Consider the following 22046-nt stretch of genomic DNA (forward strand, 5'->3'; position numbering starts at 1 on the left):
TCTAGAATGGTAAAAGAACAAGCATTGTTTGAAACCGAATAGAAGCATACACCTGCTCTGAGCATGGTATAGGGGTCGCACTGTTGGGAGGGCTGGATTCTAGCTTCACCTCACCAGAGACCTATTGTGTGACCTCAGCATCCCCATCTATACAATGGGAGATCCAACAAGTTGGCCTCTGGTCATGTTCCATGCTAATACCCTAGGAGTTCATGAAGTCAAAGCAGCCCTCGCTCTGGCCCACAGAACATAGGGGTTTGGAGCTGGGCCAAAAGCTCCATCAGATTTTAGCTGGGAAACCCACAGGAAGGCAGATTGTGAAGGTCCAATCCACACAGGGTAGCTAATGAAACAGGCCCTGGGCAGGGGACAGGGGAACATGCCCAGCGATAGGCTTCAAGGTCAGCAGCCCTCCAACACACAGCACGGTGTATGCTTTGTTCATGGATACTAGAGTAGGCCTGAAGAGACAGGTCAGACCACTGCAGGCCGAGGACATTCCAGACAGAAGGAATAGCAAATGCGATGGCTCAGAGGCTTCCTTAAAGCCAGGAGAATCTCCACCTGCTCAGAGACCACCTAGCCCAATAGTTCCTCAAAGTGTGGTACCTACATCAGCAGCAGAAGCATCGCCCAGACCCACCGAGTCAGAAACTGGGTTTGGGGCCCAACAATCTGTTTTAACAAACTTTCCAGGTGATTCTGGTGCATGTTAAAGTTTGAGAACTGTTGATCTAGCCTACTGTTTCCCAGACTATGCTCATAGAACACTTATCTGCAGTAGGTTAATGGGTTTTCTGTAAAAGTGGATCCATGATCAAATAAGTTTGGGGTACAGATGTTCTACATTGCTTTGCAGGAGTCATAGATCACATTAGCATAGTAAACGCTCTGAGAAGTCCTGCAGTAAAGAGTTTTATTTTTTATTAATCCAATGTTGTCTCAAATTGATTTTTCAGATTGCTTACTAATGTTCTCATTAACATTCTCTCAGGGAATGCTGATCTAAATCAATCCTCATTTTTCACATGGATAAATTGAGGCCTAGAGAGGATAAAGGGATTGCCCGACGTCACAGACAGTGAGTGTGGCAGTGCTGGAAAAGATCCTGACAGTCCACCTCGTCCCAGAAAGGGCTCTGTGAGCTTCCCCGCGCCCTGTACCCTCTCTCCTTCCATCCCAGCTGTGGACCATCTCTTCAGAACTCTGCAGCACGGAGCCGCTCAACAGAACAGAGGTGTCCGAGTTCTTTCTGAAAGGATTTTCTGGCTACCCAGCCCTGGAGCATCTGCTCTTCCCTCTGTGCTCAGCCATGTACCTGGTGACCCTCCTGGGGAACACAGCCATCATGGCGGTGAGCGTGCTAGATATCCACCTGCACACGCCCGTGTACTTCTTCCTGGGCAACCTCTCTACCCTGGACATCTGCTACACGCCCACCTTTGTGCCTCTGATGCTGGTCCACCTCCTGTCATCCCGGAAGACCATCTCCTTTGCTGTCTGTGCCATCCAGATGTGTCTGAGCCTGTCCACGGGCTCCACAGAGTGCCTGCTACTGGCCATCACGGCCTATGACCACTACCTGGCCATCTGCCAGCCACTCAGGTACCATGTGCTCATGAGCCACCGGCTCTGCGTGCTGCTGATGGGAGCTGCCTGGGTCCTCTGCCTCCTCAAGTTGGTGACTGAGATGGTCATCTCCATGAGGCTGCCCTTCTGTGGCCACCACGTGGTCAGTCACTTCACCTGCAAGATCCTGGCAGTGCTGAAGCTGGCATGCGGCAACATGTCGGTCAACAAAGCCTTCCTGCTGGCGGGCTCCATCCTGCTGCTGCCTGTACCCCTGGCATTCATCTGCCTGTCCTACTTGCTCATCCTGGCCACCATCCTGAGGGTGCCCTCGGCCGCCAGGTGCTGCAAAGCCTTCTCCACCTGCTTGGCACACCTGGCTGTAGTGCTGCTTTTCTACGGCACCATCATCTTCATGTACTTGAAGCCCAAGAGTAAGGAAGCCCACATCTCTGATGAGATCTTCACAGTCCTCTATGCCATGGTCATGACCATGCTGAACCCCACCATCTACAGCCTGAGGAACAAGGAGGTGAAGGAGGCCGCCAGGAAGGTGTGGGGCAGGAGTCGGGCCTCGAGGTGAGGGAGGGCGGGGCTCTGTACAGACGCAGGTCTCAGGTTAGTAGCTGAGGCCATCGTATGCCAATGCCAGTGAAGACATGGCAGGGCTAGGGCTACAGGTCTGGTATCTTCATCCCAGCAAGGCAGCACCAAGTCCCGCTGATCCTGCCACAGAACAGCCCCCAAATCACCCTCTGCTCTCAGCATCACCCTGGCCTTCACACCATCCTCCTGGCTGGTCCCAAGACTTCAGTCCTGTTCCTCCCTCCAATCTCTCCTTCATGGGGCATCTTTTTGAAATGCACATGTGATTGCATCACTCTTCTCACTGAAATCCCTAGGTGGCTCCCCACTGTTCTCAGAACAAAGTGGAAGCTTTTCAGTGGGGCATTTGAGGCCCTCACAAGCTGGCCCTGCCTGACTGGCTCCCCAGCCTTCCTCCCCTCCCACCCCATCTCCCTCCTCACAGCCACACACACCAGCCAGTTGTGGCCCCCACATGCCCTGCACCACCCAGCTCTGTGCTCTCCTTGTTTCTCCCCACGAGGCAGCACCCCCTCCCCTATCCCCAGCACACTTCTCCATATGTAAAAGGACTGACTGCCTGACCCTTCAGGCCCAGCTCAAATGCCACCTCCACCAGGAAGCCACCCCACCTTGCTCCTCTTGCTGTGCCCCTCTGTGTTTTCAGCATTACTCCAAGAGCAGGGAGTGTCAGATTCTACTCTCTCCCAAGGTCCAGCCTTGCCCAACTCTAGGCACTGCACAAGTTTCTTAAATAGAGATATTAACATGTCAATGTAGGGATGACAATGGCGGAGCCTAGAGTTCTTCCCAAAACTGAGCAGAGCTGAGACGGAGTCCACAGATGACGATAATGGCCCAGCTTCCCTGGTAGGTGACAGTAGAGGCAGCAATGAGGCCTGTACTAGTCAGGGTTCTCTTAGAGGGACAGAACTAATAGGATAGAGGAGTTTATTAAGTATTAACTTACACGATCACAAGGTTCCACAATAGGCCGTCCGCAAGCTGAGGAGCAAGGAGAACCAGTCCGAGTCCCCAGACTGAAGAACTTGGAGTCCATTGTTCAAGGGACAGAAACATCCAGCATGGGAGAAAGATGTAGGCTCGGAGGCTAGGCCCGTCTCTCCTTTTCACGTTTTTCTGCCTGCTTTATATTCACTGGAAACTGATTAGATCATGCCCACCAGATTAGGGTGGATCTGCCTTCCCCAGCCCACTGACTCAAATGTGAATCTCTTTTGGCAACACCCACACAGAACACACCCAGGATTCATACTTTGTATCCCACGATCCAATGAAGTTGACACTCAGTATTAACCATCACAAGGCCCAAAGTCCAAGATTCCCAGACCTGTCAGGCCCTGGGACACCAATCATCCAGCCCAAAGCCTGAAGCCTCCCCATTCCTCCCACCTCACCCCGCCCAGCAGCAACAGCAGCAGCAGCAGCTTCCAGTGCCCCCTTTCCTGGGATCCAGGCCTCACCTGGCTTGAGGAAGCTTGTTTTACCCATCCTCACCTCATGCCCTGGGACCCTGCCATAGTTGCCCCTGCCTGGTGCTCAGCCTCTTCCAGCTTTTCTTTCTGATAACTCAGTGCACAGGCAGTGGACACTGACTTAGATTCACGGAGCATTTCCATTCCCTGCCTTGCCCTGGCCTCCATGGTACCATCTGTACGATGGGAGCACTGGGCTTGCCCTGCAAGCAGCAGTCCACCTTTCCTGCCCCCGGCTATAGGTAAGCACAGCCCCTGCATGAGGCCTGAATTCCCCTCCCAGGGCTTTCTCCCTGCTTCCTCTGCTGGCCAGAACAGAGGCACAGAGAAGCATGGCTGGAGGAGTGAGAGATACCCAAGCCTCTCTGACCACGCCTGAGAGAAAGCTGCCAGTAGCCATGCCAGTGGCCATGCCATTCTGCTGGGCCATGGATACATCACAGGAGTTTGGGTTTTATTCTGTGGGCTCTGGGGGTTTACAATCAGATTGACTTTTAGCAAGGTCACTGATTAGATACCATTCTCTCTCTTGTTTAACACAATGTCCACTGTGAGGTACCATGCGGTGAAGTAGGCAGTGTCATACACTGCTGGTGGAAATGGGGATAATTTAATATGAACTTCCTAGAAAGTAAGTTGGAAATATGAATCAAGGGCCTTCAAAACTTCCAGACCCCTTGACCCAACACCTCTACTTCTAGGAATCCAGTCTAAGTAAATAATAAAGGGCACAAAGATTTGGACATAAGGATATTAATAACAGCATTATTTGTAGTAACAAAAAAACTGTAATAATCTTAATGTTCAACCATAGAAGAATATTTAAACAAATCCCGGTGGAGTCCAATGATAGTATGTGATGCAGCCATTAAGAATCTGTTTTTTTTTTTTTCAAGACAGGGTCTCACTCTGTTACCCAGGCTGGAATGTAGTGGTACAATCTTGGCTCACTGCAGCCTCAACTTCCTGGGCCCAAGCAATTCTCCCACCTCAGTCGTCTGAGGAGCTGGGACTACATGCATGTGCCACCACGTCCAGCTAATTTATTTTTAATAGAGACGAGGTCTCGCTATGTTGCCCAGGCTGGTCTTGAACTCCTGGGCTCAACCGATCCTCCCAACTCGGTCTCCCAAAGTGCTGGGATTACAGGCATGAGCCACCATGCCTGGCCAGGATCTTATTTTTTGAAGGGTATATGATAATGGGCAATACTCGTAATGTAACTAGAAAAAAAAAAAAAAGCAGAACACATAACATTGTATTTTAGTATGATCTCAATTTTAACTTTTTAAGTATTTTTCTTACAGATCTATGAATAAGTCGGTATCTAGGAAATACTGGAAAACGATGACCAAATATTAACTAACAGTTGTTTCCTTTGGGTGACAGGGTTACAGATAAGTACTGTTTTTTAAATTATTATTTTCAATATTATCCAATATTTCTATGATGACCATGACTTTGAACTTAAAAAATAATGGTATGTGGAAGACCACCTTGCCCGCAGTAGACGACAGATGAGAAAGGCTTCCTCCTGAGGGCAGGGAAGGGAGGAAGCTGCTGTAGTCACCCAGGCCCTCAGTGAGGCCTGAGCTGGCTGGGCAGTAAAGGAGAGGGTGGCCCCAAGAAATATTGGGGAGATAGATATAGATGCAAAATAACATTTGGGAGCTAGAGATATAATATTTGGGATTACAGTTAACCCCTGAACAACACAGGGGTGAGGGGTGCCAACTCTCCTCACTGTAAAAAAAAAATCCATGTATAACTGTTGACTGGAAGCCTTATCAATAACATAAAGTCGATTAACACATAATTTGTATGTTATATGTTTTATATACTGTATTCTTACAATAAAGCTAGAGAAAAGAGAATGTTATTAAGAAAATCATAAGGAAGAGACATAGATTTCCTATGTATTAAACGGATCATCATAAAAGTCTTCATCATTGTCAACATCATGTTGAGTAGGAGGAGGAGGAAGAGGAGGGACTAGTCTTGCTGTCTCAGGGGTGGCGGTTCATCTGCAAGTTTTTTCAAATTGTAGCAAATCTCAAAAAAAAATTCCCAATATATTTTTTGAAAAATACAAGTATAAGTGAACTCATGTAGTTCAAATCCATGTTATTCAAGGGTCAACTGTATATATATGTAAAATAATATTTGGAAGAGATTTTGGGATTATAGAGGTGGAGGAGGGAGAGGTGAGGACCGTGGGCAGGTCCTGAGTTTCTGGTTTATTTGGGGTAGACTGAGACACTGCATGGGGAGGATGAGCACAGTAGATGGGGGAAGTGGGGAGATGGTGAGTTTGTCTTCGACCTGCTGAGTTCAGGGTATCCATGGGGCAGCAAGAGGACAATATGCTATGAGCAGATAGAAAATAAACAGTAGCAACTTTTCCATTTTTTACTTCGACCTATGTTCTTGATAAAAAAATTCCAGAAGACAAATTATAGCATCATAGGAAACTTTGCAACTTCTGCTGCTTTATGGATGATTTTTAGTCTCTAAGCTGTGTCAAGTTGTTATTCTTTATTGTGGAAGGACAGGAAGGGGAGGGGAGGCAACAGGAATAAAGAAATCTGTAAAAACAGATGCCTGATTAAATCCCTGACCTAATAAAGTCCCTCGCCTGTACTCGGTGTCTCCCACCTTACAAAGCAATTTACTTTAAGCTTTGATGAATCCAGGTCCTTACGGCAATCCTGGAAGGAGACACCCCATTTCACAACCCAGACACCCAGGCCTAGTGAAGCCGGGCTTATGGGCCTGGAGCCTATGGCATCCAAGGGGCAGAACTGCAACGTGACCCAGTCTTCAGATTCTCTGTCCACTCTCTCTCCTATGCCCACTTCACCTCAGCAGGGCCCTCCTGGGGCAGGCCGAGGAACCTGGAGTCTCTGAAGCCCAGGTCCCACAGCTGCCAAGCCTGCAACTTTGTGCAGTTGCAGAGTTTGAACTTTAAATTGGGCAGGGACCATGAGGTCCCTGAAAGCAGGGGGCAAGCAGACTGTCTATGTGGCAGGGGAGCAAGAGGCAGGTCCTGGGAGGCAGTGGCAGGGCGAGGTGGGGGGAACCTAGCCCATCCCAGCACCGTGCACTTGCTCGTAATGAACTCGGCACTTCCCAAACCACAGCTCCCCTCACCTGGCTCCAGCTCCCTACAGACATTTAGGCCATGGCCAGTAGGTGAGAGGTAAGGAGATTTCATCTGACCCATTGCTTATTCTCAAGAAATCATTTAAAACATTTAAAAGCCAAAATATTTGCTGGGGGACAGGGATAGGGACAGGATGGTAATAATATCATCTACTGCTCACTGACTATTTACCAGTGCCAGGCTCTGTTCTAAGAGCTTCGCATGCTTCCTGTCACTGGATCCTTAAAACAAGCCCACAAGGAAATACTGCCGTCTCCATGGTATAGGTAAGGAAGCTGAGGCTGAGAACACTGTTAACAAGTGGAAGAGCTGGGGCTTGGACCCTAGTCCCGTCTGACTCCAGGGCCATCCTCATCTTCTCTGCCACACAGCCAGGAAGCGGTGAAGCAGGAATCCCAGATCCAGGCATTTTGGGGAAATTGTAACTGAAGCTTTCTTCTTGTTATGCCCCTATCTTTTCTTTTAAAATAATTTGTGAAGCCTAAAATAAGTATTAAGTGGTTAAAATTAGATTTACCAGACAATGAGACTGATATGTCAGTTAGCTTGCAAAGTAACCCTGGGTCTATCAGACCTCAGGTTGGAAGTTGCTAGAAACATATGAGGAAATGTTTCAGAGATTACAGCATACCGGAGATCGCTTAATTGGCTCCACTTCTCAGAAGGAGAAATCTGACCAAAGTCATACAGCAGAAAAGGAACAAAGGCCCCGATTCAAACCTGGGATGTGCCCTCCCAGTCCAGGGCTCATTCTAGGCATCACTCTGCTTCTCAAGAGGCGTAAAACCGGGGAGTGAAACCAGGCAGCTATTTTCAGAGACACTCCAGGTCCTATCCTTCTGTGACTCTGATCTTCCAGGCCATGACCGAGCGTGACACTGCGTGACACTGGTAGATGGCCACTAGAGTAGCTTTCTGAGAGTCATAAGACGCCATTGCACCCACATGCAGAGGAGCTGCTCAGCAGTAATTCTGGTTCTCCTCCTTCTGGGCAGGTGGTAGGATGCCGCAGGGCCAGTGGGCTGTGTGCAGATATGAAAAATGTCTCCTGTGGCTCAGAGCAGCAAGAGCCTCCAGTGTGTCCTTCCCCAGCCATAACAACTGGTGACGTCCCACAGGGTGGAGCCTCCATCTGCCAGGGGCTCTGAGAACCCTGAGCCACCGGGAAAGCCACAGTAGACATGTAGCATGAGAAATAAAACTTCGTCATGCTAGCCACTAAAATGATGAGGTTGTACGTTACTGCAACATAACTTAGCCCATCCCAATCCAGCCACCATGGGAACCAGCTTCTATGTGATGTCCCAGCCTGTGCCCATGTTACAGGCAAAGCTGTAGGCAACCTGGTAACATGGCATTTTCTGGACACAGAGTTATTTCTTTAGGGCCACAAGCCAATGGTTTCGTGTGCTGGTTCTAGTTTCCATGAATGTGTTACGATCAGACTTTTAAGTTGTGAGGAAAACCCACCATGTTACTGATGTAGCTCTTCAGAAAGAGCAGGTGTTACTGCAAACAGGAGACTGGCACCGCCCAAAGCCCTTCTCCTAGCAATCACAATAGCTGTATCATTCTGTTGCGGTGTATGTGTTGGAGGGGGAAGGGGGAATTGATTTTGAGGCAAGACCTTGGGTTCAGCGTTCTTCGTTTGCTTTTTTAGAGAAAGGGCCTCACTCTGTTGCCCAGGCCGGAGTGCAGTGGCACAATCATAGTTCACTGTAACCTCGAACTCCTGGGCTCAAGTACTCCTCCCACCTCAGCCTTCTGAGTAGCTGTGACCACAGGTGCAAACCACCATGCCTAGGATCAGGATTTTTGGCAGAACAACACTGGATGTCAATAAACAGTTCAACTCAAATGGCAATCACTGACACCTCCTGGCTGCGGGTCACTGGAGGGTGACAGTGATGAAGGACACAGCCCTTTCACTGCAATAGCTCATAGTCTAGTCAGAGAGAGATATACAAGAAAAAGGAACTATAATGAAGGCAGAATGAACTGAACCTCCACTAATAGCTGTGTGACCATCTTGTTGTCCGGGTGGTCAGTTTTATGAAGCCATCTGAGAGAAGGCTGCACGAGACAGTGGTGTGTGAACTGAGCCTTGAAGGATGAGTAGAAAAGAAAGGCACTCCAGCCTGAAGAAACTGCCCAAGAAGAGGGATGGGACTGGAGCACACAGGCTTTGTCCAAAAGACAGGGAGTGGTCTGGTGAGGCTGCAGCAGGTATGCATGAGGGATGCGGTGGAGGCAAGGCAGGAGGACGGGCCAGAGCCTGCACACACAAAAGCCCTCAAATGCCTCTGCCAGGCCCACTTGGTCTTACTGTTAGAGGTGTGAGTGATGAAGAAAAATGCAGTCAGGTGGTTTCCCACCCTTGGCCTGCTTGAAACCCCCACGCCTGTGTCCAGTGTCAGAATTTGAGATGGACATAGTTCTGTCTGCAGCAACACCCCCATCAGAAACAAAGCTCTTATAGTTCTGCTTTCCAGATTTCAGGTTTTACTTTGTCTTTACATCCCAGACTCAGAGAGAATCTCAGAGATCTAAAGCCTGGAGAGAGGAGGGGGAGGTGTCCAAAGTCACCAAGTGAGTGAATGAATGACTGCAAACTCCATGACGGCAGGAGCCAGGTCTGTCTCTGCTGTATTCCCAGCACCTGGCCCAGGGCCTAACACATAGTAGGTGCTCAATAACTATTTGTTGAATAAGTGAATGAATGAGGCTTCACACTTGGGGAATTCTTTACTTTTTGCCAAACCTCACCAAGAAAATCCCTAACTGTAGATGTTCACATGGATGATAGTTAAAGGTCAGTTACTGACCAAGATTACCCAAGTGCCCCTATATGTTCCTGAAACTGTCCTTTAAGAATCACCCTGATTCAGGGTAGAGGAAGGAAATCCTGCACAGGCTCTGGAGAAAGCTGGTGTCATGGAGGACACTGGAGCCCTTGTCCAGGAGGTGGCTAGTATAGATGGAGCAGGCACCTGTAGATAGAGCAGGCACCTGTAGCTGATGATGGATGCCATCCTCCATCCAGCCTCAGTAACAGGTCATTGCACCCCCCGGGGCAGCACCTTCAGGTGTATGTTTCCTCTGAGCTACATAGCATCCCAGTCTTCAAGGAGGAAGCTGAGTCTGAGAGAGGTCAAGTGTCTTGGTCAGTGTCACACAGCTAGTCTGAACTACAGCCAGGAGGCAAAGCTGGGTTTTGGAGTCGTGCATTCGCTATCTGCTGGGTGCCTGCCATTGGCAGCACTTGCTGCATGAGGTGCTGGTAGGAAGGAGGCAGAGTCCTGCTCTTAAGGTGTAGCGGAGAAGACAGGTGCACCACAGCGCACAATGACACAGAGGGATGGCCAAGGGCAGTGGGAGCACAAGAAGGCAGCAGGTAACAGCAAGGGGAAGGAGAGGGAGGAAAAGAGATGGAGCAGTGCTGGGCTCTGGAGAATGGGCAGAACACCCCCCGCTGGGGATGGGCGGGAGGACACGCCTCCATCTCAGACAAAGGTGCGGAGCTGGGAAAAGAGATGGTTTCTTCAGGAAAGGGTGAGCCCTGCAACTGGACAAATCGTGGATACAACAAAACAGGAGGAATAAGAGAAAGAAGAAATCTAGCCCGGAAGGACAGACAGGGCTCCATTGCTGTCACAAAGTACTGTCCTCACAACCAACCCAGGAGCAAAGGGCAGGAGGGGAGAGGTGGATTATATCTTCTGAGTGATAAAAGTTCACACTCAGCTCCTATTTTTCCTTCAGACCAGGGGCCACCTGGCCATAAGACATTTTTCCAGTTCTAACAAGACTACTGTTCTCTGGGCACACCTGGGCTTCCTCCTAGGAATACCTGACGCTGGCCTTTCCCGAGGAGAAGTGAGAGCAGCTCTGCATGGTGATGGAGATCACCTGGGAGAGACCACAGCCTCGCCCACTGCTCCCTTTGCAAAGCTGGTCACAACTGACCGCACCTCCACCAGATTCGTGCCTGGCTTCCCTCCTCATGCGACATCATTGTCAGTATCATTTCTCCTACAAAGCAATATGGAGGCCAGAAAGTAAGTTGCTTGGCTTTCATGACCACAGTTCAGTCCTGTGACCAGTAACTCTATTGAGACATGTATGCTCTTATGTGTCCTTTTAAACAAAATAATGAATGGTCCATGATTCCTTAAGGAGAGATGACCAGAAATCAAGCTTACACATCCTATGGGGCTGAAATATTTGATCTTCATGGCCCAAGGAACACTAGGTGAGCATCACCCATTACCCACCTGCCTTCCGGAGCTCATCTCACCTGACTCAGGGAGTGGGGCAGCGCCCGTGACAGGTGTGGAATCCTTTTGTCCACTTACTTTCCTTACTGCTATAGCCCCAGCACCTGATACCTAGCACAGAATAGGTACTTAATAAATACTTAGTGGATGAATAAATCTGAAATACTATGGCCATAATTTGGTCACATGAAGCCGTAATGTAGAAAAGATGCTTCCTGTTAATGACCAAAAACACTTTGGATTCCAAACGATCATTTTAAACATGAATCTTTCTCTGCTGTCTCCTATGACCCCATCCTGGGGAGAGCAGAGAGGAGCCTAGGGGACTAGAATGTGCCCCATCCTCCCCTCAGTGACGTCCACAGAACTGCAGCGCTGAGAAGGCCAGATTGCAGATCTGAAGTCCAACTCCCTCATTATACAGATGGTGAAACTAAATTCCAGAGAGGGAGGCTGACCTGCTGCAGCTCAGACATCAGGTCACTGGGCTCCCAGGCCAGTTGGAGCTTTTTTCAAAAAGCTGGGTAGTCCAGATGGAAAAGGAGAGAGAATGAGATGAAGGGGGCAAACCAGACAGCTGTGACGGAATACGTCCTGATGGGGCTACACGAGCACTGTAACCTGGAGGTGGTCCTGTTTGTGTTCTGCCTGGGCATCTACTCCGTGAATGTGTTGGGGAATGCCCTCCTCATAGGGCTGAACGTGCTGCACCCTCGCCTGCACAACCCCATGTACTTCTCAGCAACCTCTCCCTCATGGACATCTGCGGCACCTCCTCCTTTGTGCCTCTCATGCTAGACAATTTCCTGGAAGCCCAGAGGACCATCTCCTTCCCTGGCTGTGCCCTGCAGATGTACCTGACCCTGGCGCTGGGATCAACGGAGTGCCTGCTGCTGGCTGTGATAGCATATGACCGTTATGTGGCTATCTGCCAGCCGCTTAGGTACCCAGAGCTCATAAGTGGGCAGAACTGCATGCAGATGGCAGCGCTGAGCTGGGGGACAGGCTTTGCCAACTCACTGCTACAGTCCATCCTTGTCTGGCACCTCCCCTTCTGTGGCCACGTCATCAACTACTTCTATGAGATCTTGGCAGTGCTAAAACTGGCCTGTGGGGACATCTCCCTCAATGCGCTGGCATTAATGGTGGCCACAGCCGTCCTGACACTGGCCCCCCTCTTGCTCATCTACCTGTCTTACCTTTTCATCCTGTCTGCCATCCTTAGGGTACCCTCTGCTGCAGGCCAGTGCAAAGCCTTCTCCACCTGCTCAGCCCACCTCACAGTGGTGGTGGTTTTTTATGGGACAATCTCCTTCATGTACTTCAAACCCAAGGCCAAGGACCCCAACGTGGATAAGACTGTCGCATTGTTCTACGGGGTTGTGACGCCCTCGCTGAACCCCATCATTTACAGCCTGAGGAATGCAGAGGTGAAAGCTGCCATCCTAACTCTGCTGAGAGGAGGTTTGCTCTCCAGGAAAGCATCCCACTGCTACTGCTGCCCTCTGCCCCTGTCAGCCGGCATAGGCTAGGTTGTGCTGTGGTCATGACCTCAAACCTTCAGAGGCTTAAAGCCATTAAGGTTTGTTTCTTGCTCCTGATGCAGGTCCACCAGAGGCTGGTGGGGCTTCTGCTCGACATCATGGTCTTCAACCCTCTGGGACTCAGGATGACAAAACAGCTACCATTGGGAACATTGCTGGTCACCATGACAAAAAGAAAAGGGAAAGTAACAAAGCCTACACTGACTCTTAAAGCTTCTACTCAGAAGTGGCTGTGTTGCCTCCACCTACATTTCAGTGGCCAACACAATGGCAACAGGAAGGCACAGGACCACACCTATTGTTAAGGGGGAAAAGCACACTATCGTGTGTCTGGATGGCAAACGAGAGGGACAGAGAGATTTGTGAATGGCCTAATGACTACCACACCAGCTGACAGTGTCAACCCAAGAGCTATTGGAGGTTTGGCTTTCTTTATCCTGACCATCTATCCTTCACGGGCTGCTGCCAAGTTAATCGTCCCAAGAAAGCTCTGGTTAGCTCACGTGTGGTAGCTTTAAACTGAGTCAACCAAACTAGGTTAGAGGGTGTGGGTTAGGGTTGGTCACAGAGAAGTTTGCATGTGATTTGGAAGGCAAAAGTGGGCCAGGTGTGGTGGCTCATACCTGTAATCCCAGCACTTTGGGAGACCGAGGTGGGAGGATCACCTGAGGCCAGCAGTTCGAGACCAGCCCGGGAAATGTGATGAAACCCTGCCTCTACTAAAAACACAAAAAATTAGCCAGGTGTGGTGGTGCACCTGTAATCCCAGCTACTAGGGAGGATCGCTTGAACTTGGGAGGTGGAGGCTGCAGTGAGCTGAGATGGCGCCACTGCACTCCAGCCTGGGCAACAGAGTGAGACTCCGTCTCAAAAAAAAAAAAAAAAAAAAAAAGAAAAAAAATGGAACAGCACCAGACACAGTGAGGGCACTCACATGTTGCTCATCTGCTGGCTCCCCATTAGCACAGCCTGTCCAGTCCCCACCAGGTCACCTCCTTCCACTGTGCTGAGTGCTGGGCCAAGTGCAAGCTCCATGGCAAAGGTGACAGCTTCTCCTGCAGGTCACCAGTCACTGAGATTGAAGGCATAAGAGCCAGGCATAGGCTCCAGTTTGTCCTTCTGGATTCTAGTGTGCCCTTACTGCCCCTCACTTCACACTCAGCCTTCTTTCCTAACTGCTGGCCCAGCTGAGCTGTAACAGCTTCAGGCTCAACACCAAATGCAGAAGTAACAGTTTTGCACAGATTTCTCCAACTGCTCCCATGACTGTAAAGGTCTAATCTTTTTATCACTCATAGTGGTTCTGTTACTTTGGTCAAACCTGGATTGATTCATCACTCTTCTGATCAAGGACTTTTGACAGCTCCCATTACCATTAAGTCCAAATTCTTCAGTTGAGTCCTCAAGGCCCTCCAGAATCTGCCCCCACCTGCTTCTTCAGCCTGATTTTCCACTATGCCCTTCACATGGCTGTCCCCTCGCTACATTATCTGCACTGCCGCACCCCCATGTCTTTGCACCCTTGTATGTATTGTGCTGTTCTCTGATAATAGCTGGGACTAGTTTTCAAAGCTAGGTTAGACACCATCTCTCTCATGCATCCTTTCCCATTGCACTTTGAGATTGCTCTCTTTACATCCTACAGCACTTTGTCAGGATCTTCCACTTCACACTTGTCCCATCTAACTTGCATTCATGACACTTCACCACTGTGTGAGCTCCTTCAGGGCAGGATTCAGTCGGGTCTGGCTCATCTCTGTAGCTCCCACAGCATGTTCCCTATGGAAGGTTTGCGGGACTGAACTGTCACTCAGAAGCCTTCAGAACATCACCCTGTGGGGATGGAGCCCTGTGCTGCTGAACATGCCCCAGGCAGCTGCAAGTGCTCAGGGGTCTCAGTCCAGTCGTATGTACAGATACATGCAAGGGTACAGCAATATCTGCCAGCCACAGCCCTGTATTCAAGGCAAGGAAGGGCTGTTTGAATCTTGGGATCTCCCCCACTAAGACAAGTCAGGAGACAACCAAGGATTCCCATTTTGGGAGCCTGGAGACAGGCCTGGTTCAGCGGCTACGTCCAGCACTGTCATATTGCTGGCCCCCTTCCCTCCGGGAATCCCACATGCACCTCAAACTGTCCAAAGTGGAGCTCATTTCCCCCCACCCAAAGTGGTGTCACCATCTCAGGGAATGGCACCACCATCCCCAAATCAGAATATCACCATCATCCTAGGCTCTCTCATACCTCACCACCCCACACACCCAATCAGTCACCAAGTCCTAAAGAGTTCACTCCTAACAGCTCTTAAATTGGTCCCCTCCTTTCCACCGACATTGCTTTAAGAAGGCTTCACCATTTCTCTTTCAAATGTTCCAATAGCTGTGGTCACTGCACTTTGTCCTCCAAGGTCTCCCAACGTCCATCCTCTGCCCCAGCCATCAAAACCCCAATCTGATGTTCCTCTCCTGCTTAATCTCTCCAATGGCTCCTCATTTCCCATAGAATAAAGACCCAACCTCCACTTATCTATCTAATCATATCATTGGCTGCTTACCTCCACCACCCCACTCCACACACAAAAGCATGCGCACATGCACTGGCCCAGGCACACTGAACTATTCAGTGCCCGGAGTAAATATCAGTCTTTCCTGCCTCTGCATTCCCCCTTGCTGTTCCCTCTCCATGTCCAAACACGTGGTGACCTTAAGCTAACATATATTGGACCACATCACATACCAGACTAGGCACTATACAAGTGTTCTAAGAGCTTTACTGACTGAAGACCACATGGAATGATGAAAATCTCAGGGAAGGGATGCCATGTGGACACTGGTGACCACAAAGAACACTCTCCCATTATCTTAGCATCATGGCAACTCAGCTAATCCTAGTTCAAATGTCCCTCTTCCCAGACGCCCCTTATGACCCCTCCTCACTGGGTGGGATGCACCCCAGCTCCGTCTCCCACTTCAGAGCCTTCTGTACTCTGCTGACTCTGTCCAGAATCCCAGCTATTTGGGTTCAAGCATCCCAGTGACCTGGCTCTATACATCTTAATGTGGTATTTCTGATGTAGGAACAGTATTTTCTAAAATGGGAACAGACACCTAGCTCACACCTCCTCACTGCTTCTCACTACTCACTTGGCCACACCATTCTCTGCTCAGTGCCCCATGGAAGAGACGTGATTGCAGAAAGCAGATAACAAAGGCATGTTTTCCTGGCTTTTGGGTTTCAAAAGCCTAGGTCCTGAAGGGAACAGAAAAGGCTTAAGGCATAGATAAAAGATTCAGGAGAGGCCAGGCGCGGTGGCTCACAACTGTAATCGCAGCACTTTGAGAGGCCGAGGCGGGTGGATCACCTGAGGCCGGGAGTTTGAGAGCAGCCTGACCAACATGGAGAAACCCCATCTCTACTAAAAATACAAAAATTAGCTGGGCTTGGTGGTGCATGCCTCTAATCCCAGCTACTCGGGAGGCTGAGACAGGAGAATCACTTGAACCCGGGAGGCAGAGGTTGCAGTGAGCTGAGATCGCACCATTGCATTCCAGCCTGGGCAACAAGAGCAAAACTCCGTCTCAAAAAAAAAAGACTCAGGAGAAAACATTAAGTAAGGCTTCCTCACCTCCGATATTAACAAAAGGGGGAAAGAAGAGAGAGGAGGAGAGGATGTAGTGAGAATACTGACACAGAGGGTCCCAAAAGGAAGAGTCCCTGAGCCCCACACCCCAGGCCAAGATAGATTTGCAGTTTTAAAAGATGCAGCAACTCATGCCTTGTCTGTCAAAACCCAGAGCAGAAACAGCTTCAAGGTGTGTCTGCATAGCCAAGGCCTTAGACAACTTCACGGGTCTCCACATATGGCCCAGAAGTGGCAGAGAGAACCTTAGGACTGAGAGAGTAATGCAAATGGGAACAAGAAATCTCTCTGCATCCCAGATGAACTGTCTGGACCTCTGACTGGGGACCAGATGGAATGATGGAAATCCCGGGGATGGATGAAGTATGGACACTGGTGATCAGTGAGAATGCTCTCCCAACTTCTTGGCATTATGTAAGACCCTCAGAACTCAGCTATGACCCTCATGGAAAGAGAAGGAATCCCAAATGGACAAATGATCTTTTCTGGCACTCAGGAAAAATGGGGGCTCAAAACAGAAGTTACATTCTTGTGATATTTCTTGCACACCTGAGACGTGTACCTGCTATTCCAATTTCCTGGGACCTCGGCTTCCTTCTGTGTTGGGTGTGGGCATCATAAGGAAAGTCTGTCTCACTGATTTAAATCATCTCAGCGTACGTATACATACATACATACATACATACACACACACACACACACACACACACACACACACACACACACACACACACACACACCCCTCAGCTACTGCAAACCGGGCTCAATAGGAATTGGGGAATAGGCATTAGAAACTGTTTAGAAATGAATGCAGGGCCCAGATGAGCGGGATCAGACTGTGTACAGGGTGTGACAAAAGCCTCCGGCAGTAGCTCCCATCAGCCCTGCTGATTCCCTGAGGGGCCCTCTTTCCCCACTTCCCCACACCCCTGACCCCAGGGGGAAAAAAGGCAGCACAGAACCATTCTGAACCAATCAATCACTGGAGACACACAGACTCCACCTGTATCAAACGAGGATACCAGCCACCCAGACAGCCCCAGTCCCAGCTCCATCCATCCTGCAATCCCTCCTCCGCGCACAGCACAGCCCAGACGCTGCCTCTGGGAAGGAAGCCTGAGGCCAGAGTTGCTGAGCCTCTGGGAAAATCTGGAAATTTGGTTTCCCCAAGATAGACTCCACCTCCTCTGGAAAGATGCTGTGCTCCTGACAGGGCTTTGTCTCCCTGGGAAGGAATCCATGTCTTGGGAAGGCTCTGCATCCCAGGAAAGGCTCCACACCTGCAGGAGGGACTCCTTGGTCCTGAGGGACTCTGTGCCTGCATAGGCTCCAGTCCTTAAGAAGGACTCCATGATGCAGGGGGACTCCAGGCCCTCAGGAAGTTCTCCATGTCCTGGGAAGGGCTCCAGGTCCCTGGAAGAGTTTTGTGTCCTTGAGAAAGACTCCATGTCCTCAAGAAATACAGCCTGTCTCCTTCTAAGAGGGCTCCACACCCCCAGAAAGAACTCTAGGAAGCATTCATATCCCCTCAGGCCCAGGCCCAAAGCCCCTCTCAGCTGACACAGATGCTGCTGACAGTGGCCCCTCCTGGGCCCACGAGGCCCAGCTCCTCCTGCTCGTTGATGCATAGCTGGTAACCACAGCCCCGGGCCCGGGCTCCAGACGGGACCCTGTGGTCAGTCTTGGCACGAGGGGGCAGCAGGAAGCCCACACTGCCCGCAATGAGCATATGCCAAATGCTGTGAATGTAGAAGTAGTTGTCCCGGGTCTCCACAAAAGCATAAAGCAGGACGGCACTGCCTGCAATAAGGCTGCCAGGGCACAAGTAGAAAAGCCAGCGGCGCCACGTGGGTGGGTAGCAGTGCCGGCGGCGGACGCTGCGTACTGTCTGGGGGAGACAGAGAAGTGGGGCTCAGGAATGCCAAGCCCTGGAACCCAAGCCAGAGCTGGTCACTCTCAGGTTTCCTCTGTGTCCTGGTTGTGACCTAAAGACACCTGCCAAGACTGGAGCGGACGCTGCCAGCAGCAGGTGATGACGACAGAGCCAAGCCCACCTTAAACTGGGGACCAGATACCTGGGGCCCAGCACCCAAGTCCTGCTGGGACCCTCCCCCCACATCCCTCCCCACCCTTACCCAGGCTGTGGCCAAGATCCCCAGGGCGAAGAGACTGGGTCCAAGCAGGTTCCAGAGTCCATGTCGGTCAAGCTGCAGAGCCATGGACAGCAGCATAGCTCCCAGCAAATACAGCACCTAGAGAAAGAGACTCAAGGGCTGGGCTAGGGCCAGGTGACAGACAGCACTCCAGGGCCTGGGTCAGAATCATGAGAGGCACTTGGAAATGCCCCCAGGGAGAGGTCAGGAGTGGATTTCAAGGAGACTTGGCCATGGTTGTTCCCCAGGGCCCACTCTGGACTGACCTGCTTGACCACGGGCTGTAAACGAGCCATGGCAATGACAGTGACCCACACGGACATTAAGGAGCCCAGGAAATCACAGAACTGCAGCACATCGTAGTCCATGATGCAGAAAACCACGATGCCTGGCTGGTCACAGGCATGATAGAACTGAAGGAAGAAATGACAGGCATTGAGAGAACTTGAGACAGAGGTCCAGATCTACAAAACCGGAGGGGGTGGGCCCAGGGGTGGTGTGCTGCTGTCAGTGCAGCAGAGGTGAAAGGTCACAGATGAGAAGATCTGGGAAATGCCTGACTCCCCAAATCCTGAGAAGAATGTGGTAAGGAGGTCCAGTCTGCTACATAACTAATATGTATCTGGCAGCCCTGACCCTGGTCCTGAGCTTCCTAATCTTCCTGCTTCTGGAAGGTGCTGTGGAGAGTGCCCTGCCAGGGGGTTCTGATATTCTCAAGCTGAGGCCAATCCTGTCCCTGTCTCCTCACGCTCACCATGGATCCCACCTATAATCCCCATCCCTGGCCCAAGCTCTAAGCTACCCAGAAACCAAATCTCCCCGCTATGTCCCAGTTTCCCCTGCTAGCTCAGACTCTGAACTGGGCTTCACTCTCAGGGCTTCCACCAAGTGACCCTCTTCATCCCTTCCCAACAAATGCGGGGAGTGTGTGGCAGGTAAGAAAAAAGGCAGTCCCTAAGGCCATGGAGAGAGGCATGGCACTTCACACCATGGGGAAGAACATGGAGAGGGGACAGTGTCCACCCATCCTACACTCTGGAGAACATAGTGAAGAGTGGACTACTGAGGAGGTTCAAAGCGGATGCAGGGAACAGAAGTGGAATCGGATCAGACTCAACTGGACATCCTAATTAAGGAACCAAGCAAAGTCTGCCATTAGCTCCCTTGTCTGTAGTTGCAACCCATGTCCAGATTGTCTCTCTGGACAATGCCATGGCTTCCAGCATCCTGTGTTCCCTTATTTGTGAAAAAAGTTTTCTAGGGATAACTCTTTAGTGGCAGAGATGCCACCAAAAAATCTGGAAAACATACTCCAAAGTCAGTCTCTAGAGACAAAAGATGAAAAAGAAATCGCTAATGTTTCCTTTGACCCTACTGAAGATGTCATCCAATCATTTAAATTGCAAAAATTACAACTTCAACAGACAAATTTGGAAAGGAAGAAGCTAGGATCTTAGAAAAAGAAAACAAAATGAAGACGAAAACCTGGGATATAAATTGGCATCAGGAAACTTTGGGTTTGATTCCTTTAAATTTTAAGCTGCAAGACTCAAGCTTGCGTATCTATCTTCTTTCTTTTCCTTCACTTCGGAGGTAAAGAATTTTGCTCCTGCAAAAAGAGACTGCCTAAGGATGAACATGTTTTAAGTGGGTGTTCCAGGCTTTCGAAAGGGCTTGTTATTTTGGGGACATGGTTCCCTCTTAATATACTGTTAAATTGAAAAAGTGAGTTCTTAAATGGGAAATTTTCAGACTTTTCATGTAGGTCCATATCAACATTAGAATGAATTTTTTTAGGTTGGGTGCAGTGGCTCACGCCTGTTAATCCCAGCACTTTGGGAGGATGAGGTGGGCAGATCACTTGAGCCCAGGAGTTAAAGACCAGCCTGGGCGACATGGTGAAACCCCCATCTCTACAAAACACACAAAAATTAGCTGGGCGCGGTAGCGTGTGCCTATAGTCCCAGCTACTTGGTGGGGAACAGGGAATTGGCGGGGGTGGGGGGCAGAAGGGGCTGAGGTGGGAGGATTGCTTGAGCCCAGGTCAAGACTGCACTGAGCTGTGATCACGCCACTGCACTCCGCCCTGGGTGACAGAACGAGACCCTCAAAAAGAAATAAATAAATAAAAATGGTTAAGTAATTAATGTTTGAATACATCTAAGAGACTGGTTTATTTTTCAACTATTTATATGTGCTGATTCATTGGGAGTTAATTTAGTTCCTAAACAAATCAATATATTGGTCTTTTTCTATTTTAGCTATAGGAAATTGATTATTCTCTGCCTCCAAGACCAGACATAAGTACTATAGGCCACTAAATTACCCAATACTGTTTTATGACTTGGATTTTATTTTAAAGAACTAATTTTACATCCAGCCTTAACCAAGCACTGGCTCCATATGCTTCACTTTCAAGTATATAGAAAGAAATACCCAGAAGTTTCTGGGAGAGAGATTTGTACTATATTTCAGACAAAGGAAGATATATATCAGCAGAAAAAAGGCAAAGCTGAATCACTAAACATTGAAGACACATCTAGGGGAATAACTGAGGGCTGACTTTCTCCTAGGAATTTGCACTAAAAGAAGAATAAAGAAAAATGGAGATATTATCTCTAGAGTGGAGAGGATTTGAAGAAATCATTTCACTAATATTTTACAACTAATTATTTTCCAGGTATACTAAAAGGTCAAAGAGATTGTTTAAGGTTGTGAAAAATCCACAGGGGTAGAGTTAAATTAAAATTGTAGTGTGAGGGAATTAGTCCACTAAAAACTGTGGACTAATTTTTAGATTGGCATTCCTTTTGTCAACAGCAATAAAAAGAAGTAGAAGTGACATAGAAAAATCAGGGAATTTAAGAACAAAAAATTAGACTACAAACTGACTTCTAGTAATATAATTCTAATCTAAGTTGATAACTTTCTCAGCTTTGGCCATTGTTTATGAAGCAATGTAGGGAAATTATCCTGCAAGTTTTTTTTTCTGTGGAATTTTACATTTTTGTAACAGTGCATTTAATGCTCCAAAATGGGCTATCCAGGCACTGCAGAATGTGGACTATAAACGCAAACGTAGTTAATCCATGCCCAGATTGGAATATAATGGAACTTGCTGTTACTCCCTTATTTCCTGTTTTCTGCTTTCATTTTCTTTTGGAAACAGTTACGGGATTTTGCCAAGAGACAGTGAGAATGACCTGGGATGGTCTGAGGGATATAAGGCGTAATGAGAAGGTGGGCTTGTAGCCAGGATGCCAGCAATCAGCAAGGACACCTGCACAGCCCCAGAATGCCAGCTCTGTCTGGGTCTTCTGAGATCTAATTACAAGGATTCAAGGAGCACTGTGATGGATACACAGTTTGAACAGTACGGGTTCAAGTTGCACAATTAAAATGTTTGATATCTTTGTCCTGATGGTTTCTTATATTTGGCTTAGTTGTATTTTCAGATCTCTTGATCGGCTCTTATCTTTTAAGAATTTGGTGAGAACTACTAAACTGGGGCCATGCCTTTTTCTACATACTCCAGGACTTAAGAGAAACTGAAGTTGGGTTAAAAGCACATCAATGCATGCTCACTGCCCTGGTGCAAAGGGAGCAATACAGCTCATC

At 49.1% G+C, this 22046-nt stretch overlaps 2 protein-coding genes and 1 pseudogene across 6 annotated transcripts in view; 2 read left to right on the forward strand and 1 right to left on the reverse strand.

Moving 5' to 3' along the window:
- The first annotated feature begins 443 nt into the window (after positions 1–443).
- Positions 444–2472, forward strand: LOC100981170 (olfactory receptor 13J1). The gene is made up of 2 exons (XM_055117111.2): positions 444–696; positions 1146–2472. The coding sequence occupies exons 1-2, from the start codon at positions 444–446 to the stop codon at positions 2150–2152; spliced, it is 1260 nt and encodes a 419-aa protein (XP_054973086.1). The 3' UTR covers positions 2153–2472.
- Positions 2473–2750: 278 nt separating this feature from the next.
- Positions 2751–12622, forward strand: LOC100980843 (olfactory receptor 13C7-like; annotated as a pseudogene).
- Positions 12623–17239: 4617 nt separating this feature from the next.
- Positions 17240–22046, reverse strand: part of TMEM8B (transmembrane protein 8B) — a 28680-nt gene continuing 23873 nt past the window's right edge. For 4 of the 5 annotated variants that reach the window (XM_055092052.2, XM_034967408.3, XM_034967406.3 and 1 more), the window contains 3 exons: positions 18695–18841; positions 18411–18527; positions 17240–18159 (listed from right to left, as the gene is read on the reverse strand). In XM_055092052.2, coding sequence (XP_054948027.1) covers positions 17794–18159; positions 18411–18527; positions 18695–18841 — 630 coding nt within the window. In that variant the 3' untranslated portion in view covers positions 17240–17793. Of the gene's footprint in view, positions 18164–18410; positions 18528–18694; positions 18842–22046 lie in introns of all 5 variants that reach the window. The other variant, XM_008955243.6, reaches the window with a different exon arrangement.

This window comes from Pan paniscus, chromosome 11 (assembly GCF_029289425.2).
Source record: "Pan paniscus chromosome 11, NHGRI_mPanPan1-v2.0_pri, whole genome shotgun sequence".
NCBI lineage: Eukaryota > Metazoa > Chordata > Mammalia > Primates > Hominidae > Pan > Pan paniscus.

Bases quoted from the DNA above. Each gene is read 5' to 3' on its own strand.
- LOC100981170 (XM_055117111.2), top strand. From the start codon at position 444: ATGGATACTAGAGTAGGCCTGAAGAGACAGGTCAGACCACTGCAGGCC. The intron at 697-1,145 runs GTGATTCTGGTG...GGGCTCTGTGAG, and splicing joins TGTTTTAACAAACTTTCCAG to CTTCCCCGCGCCCTGTACCC.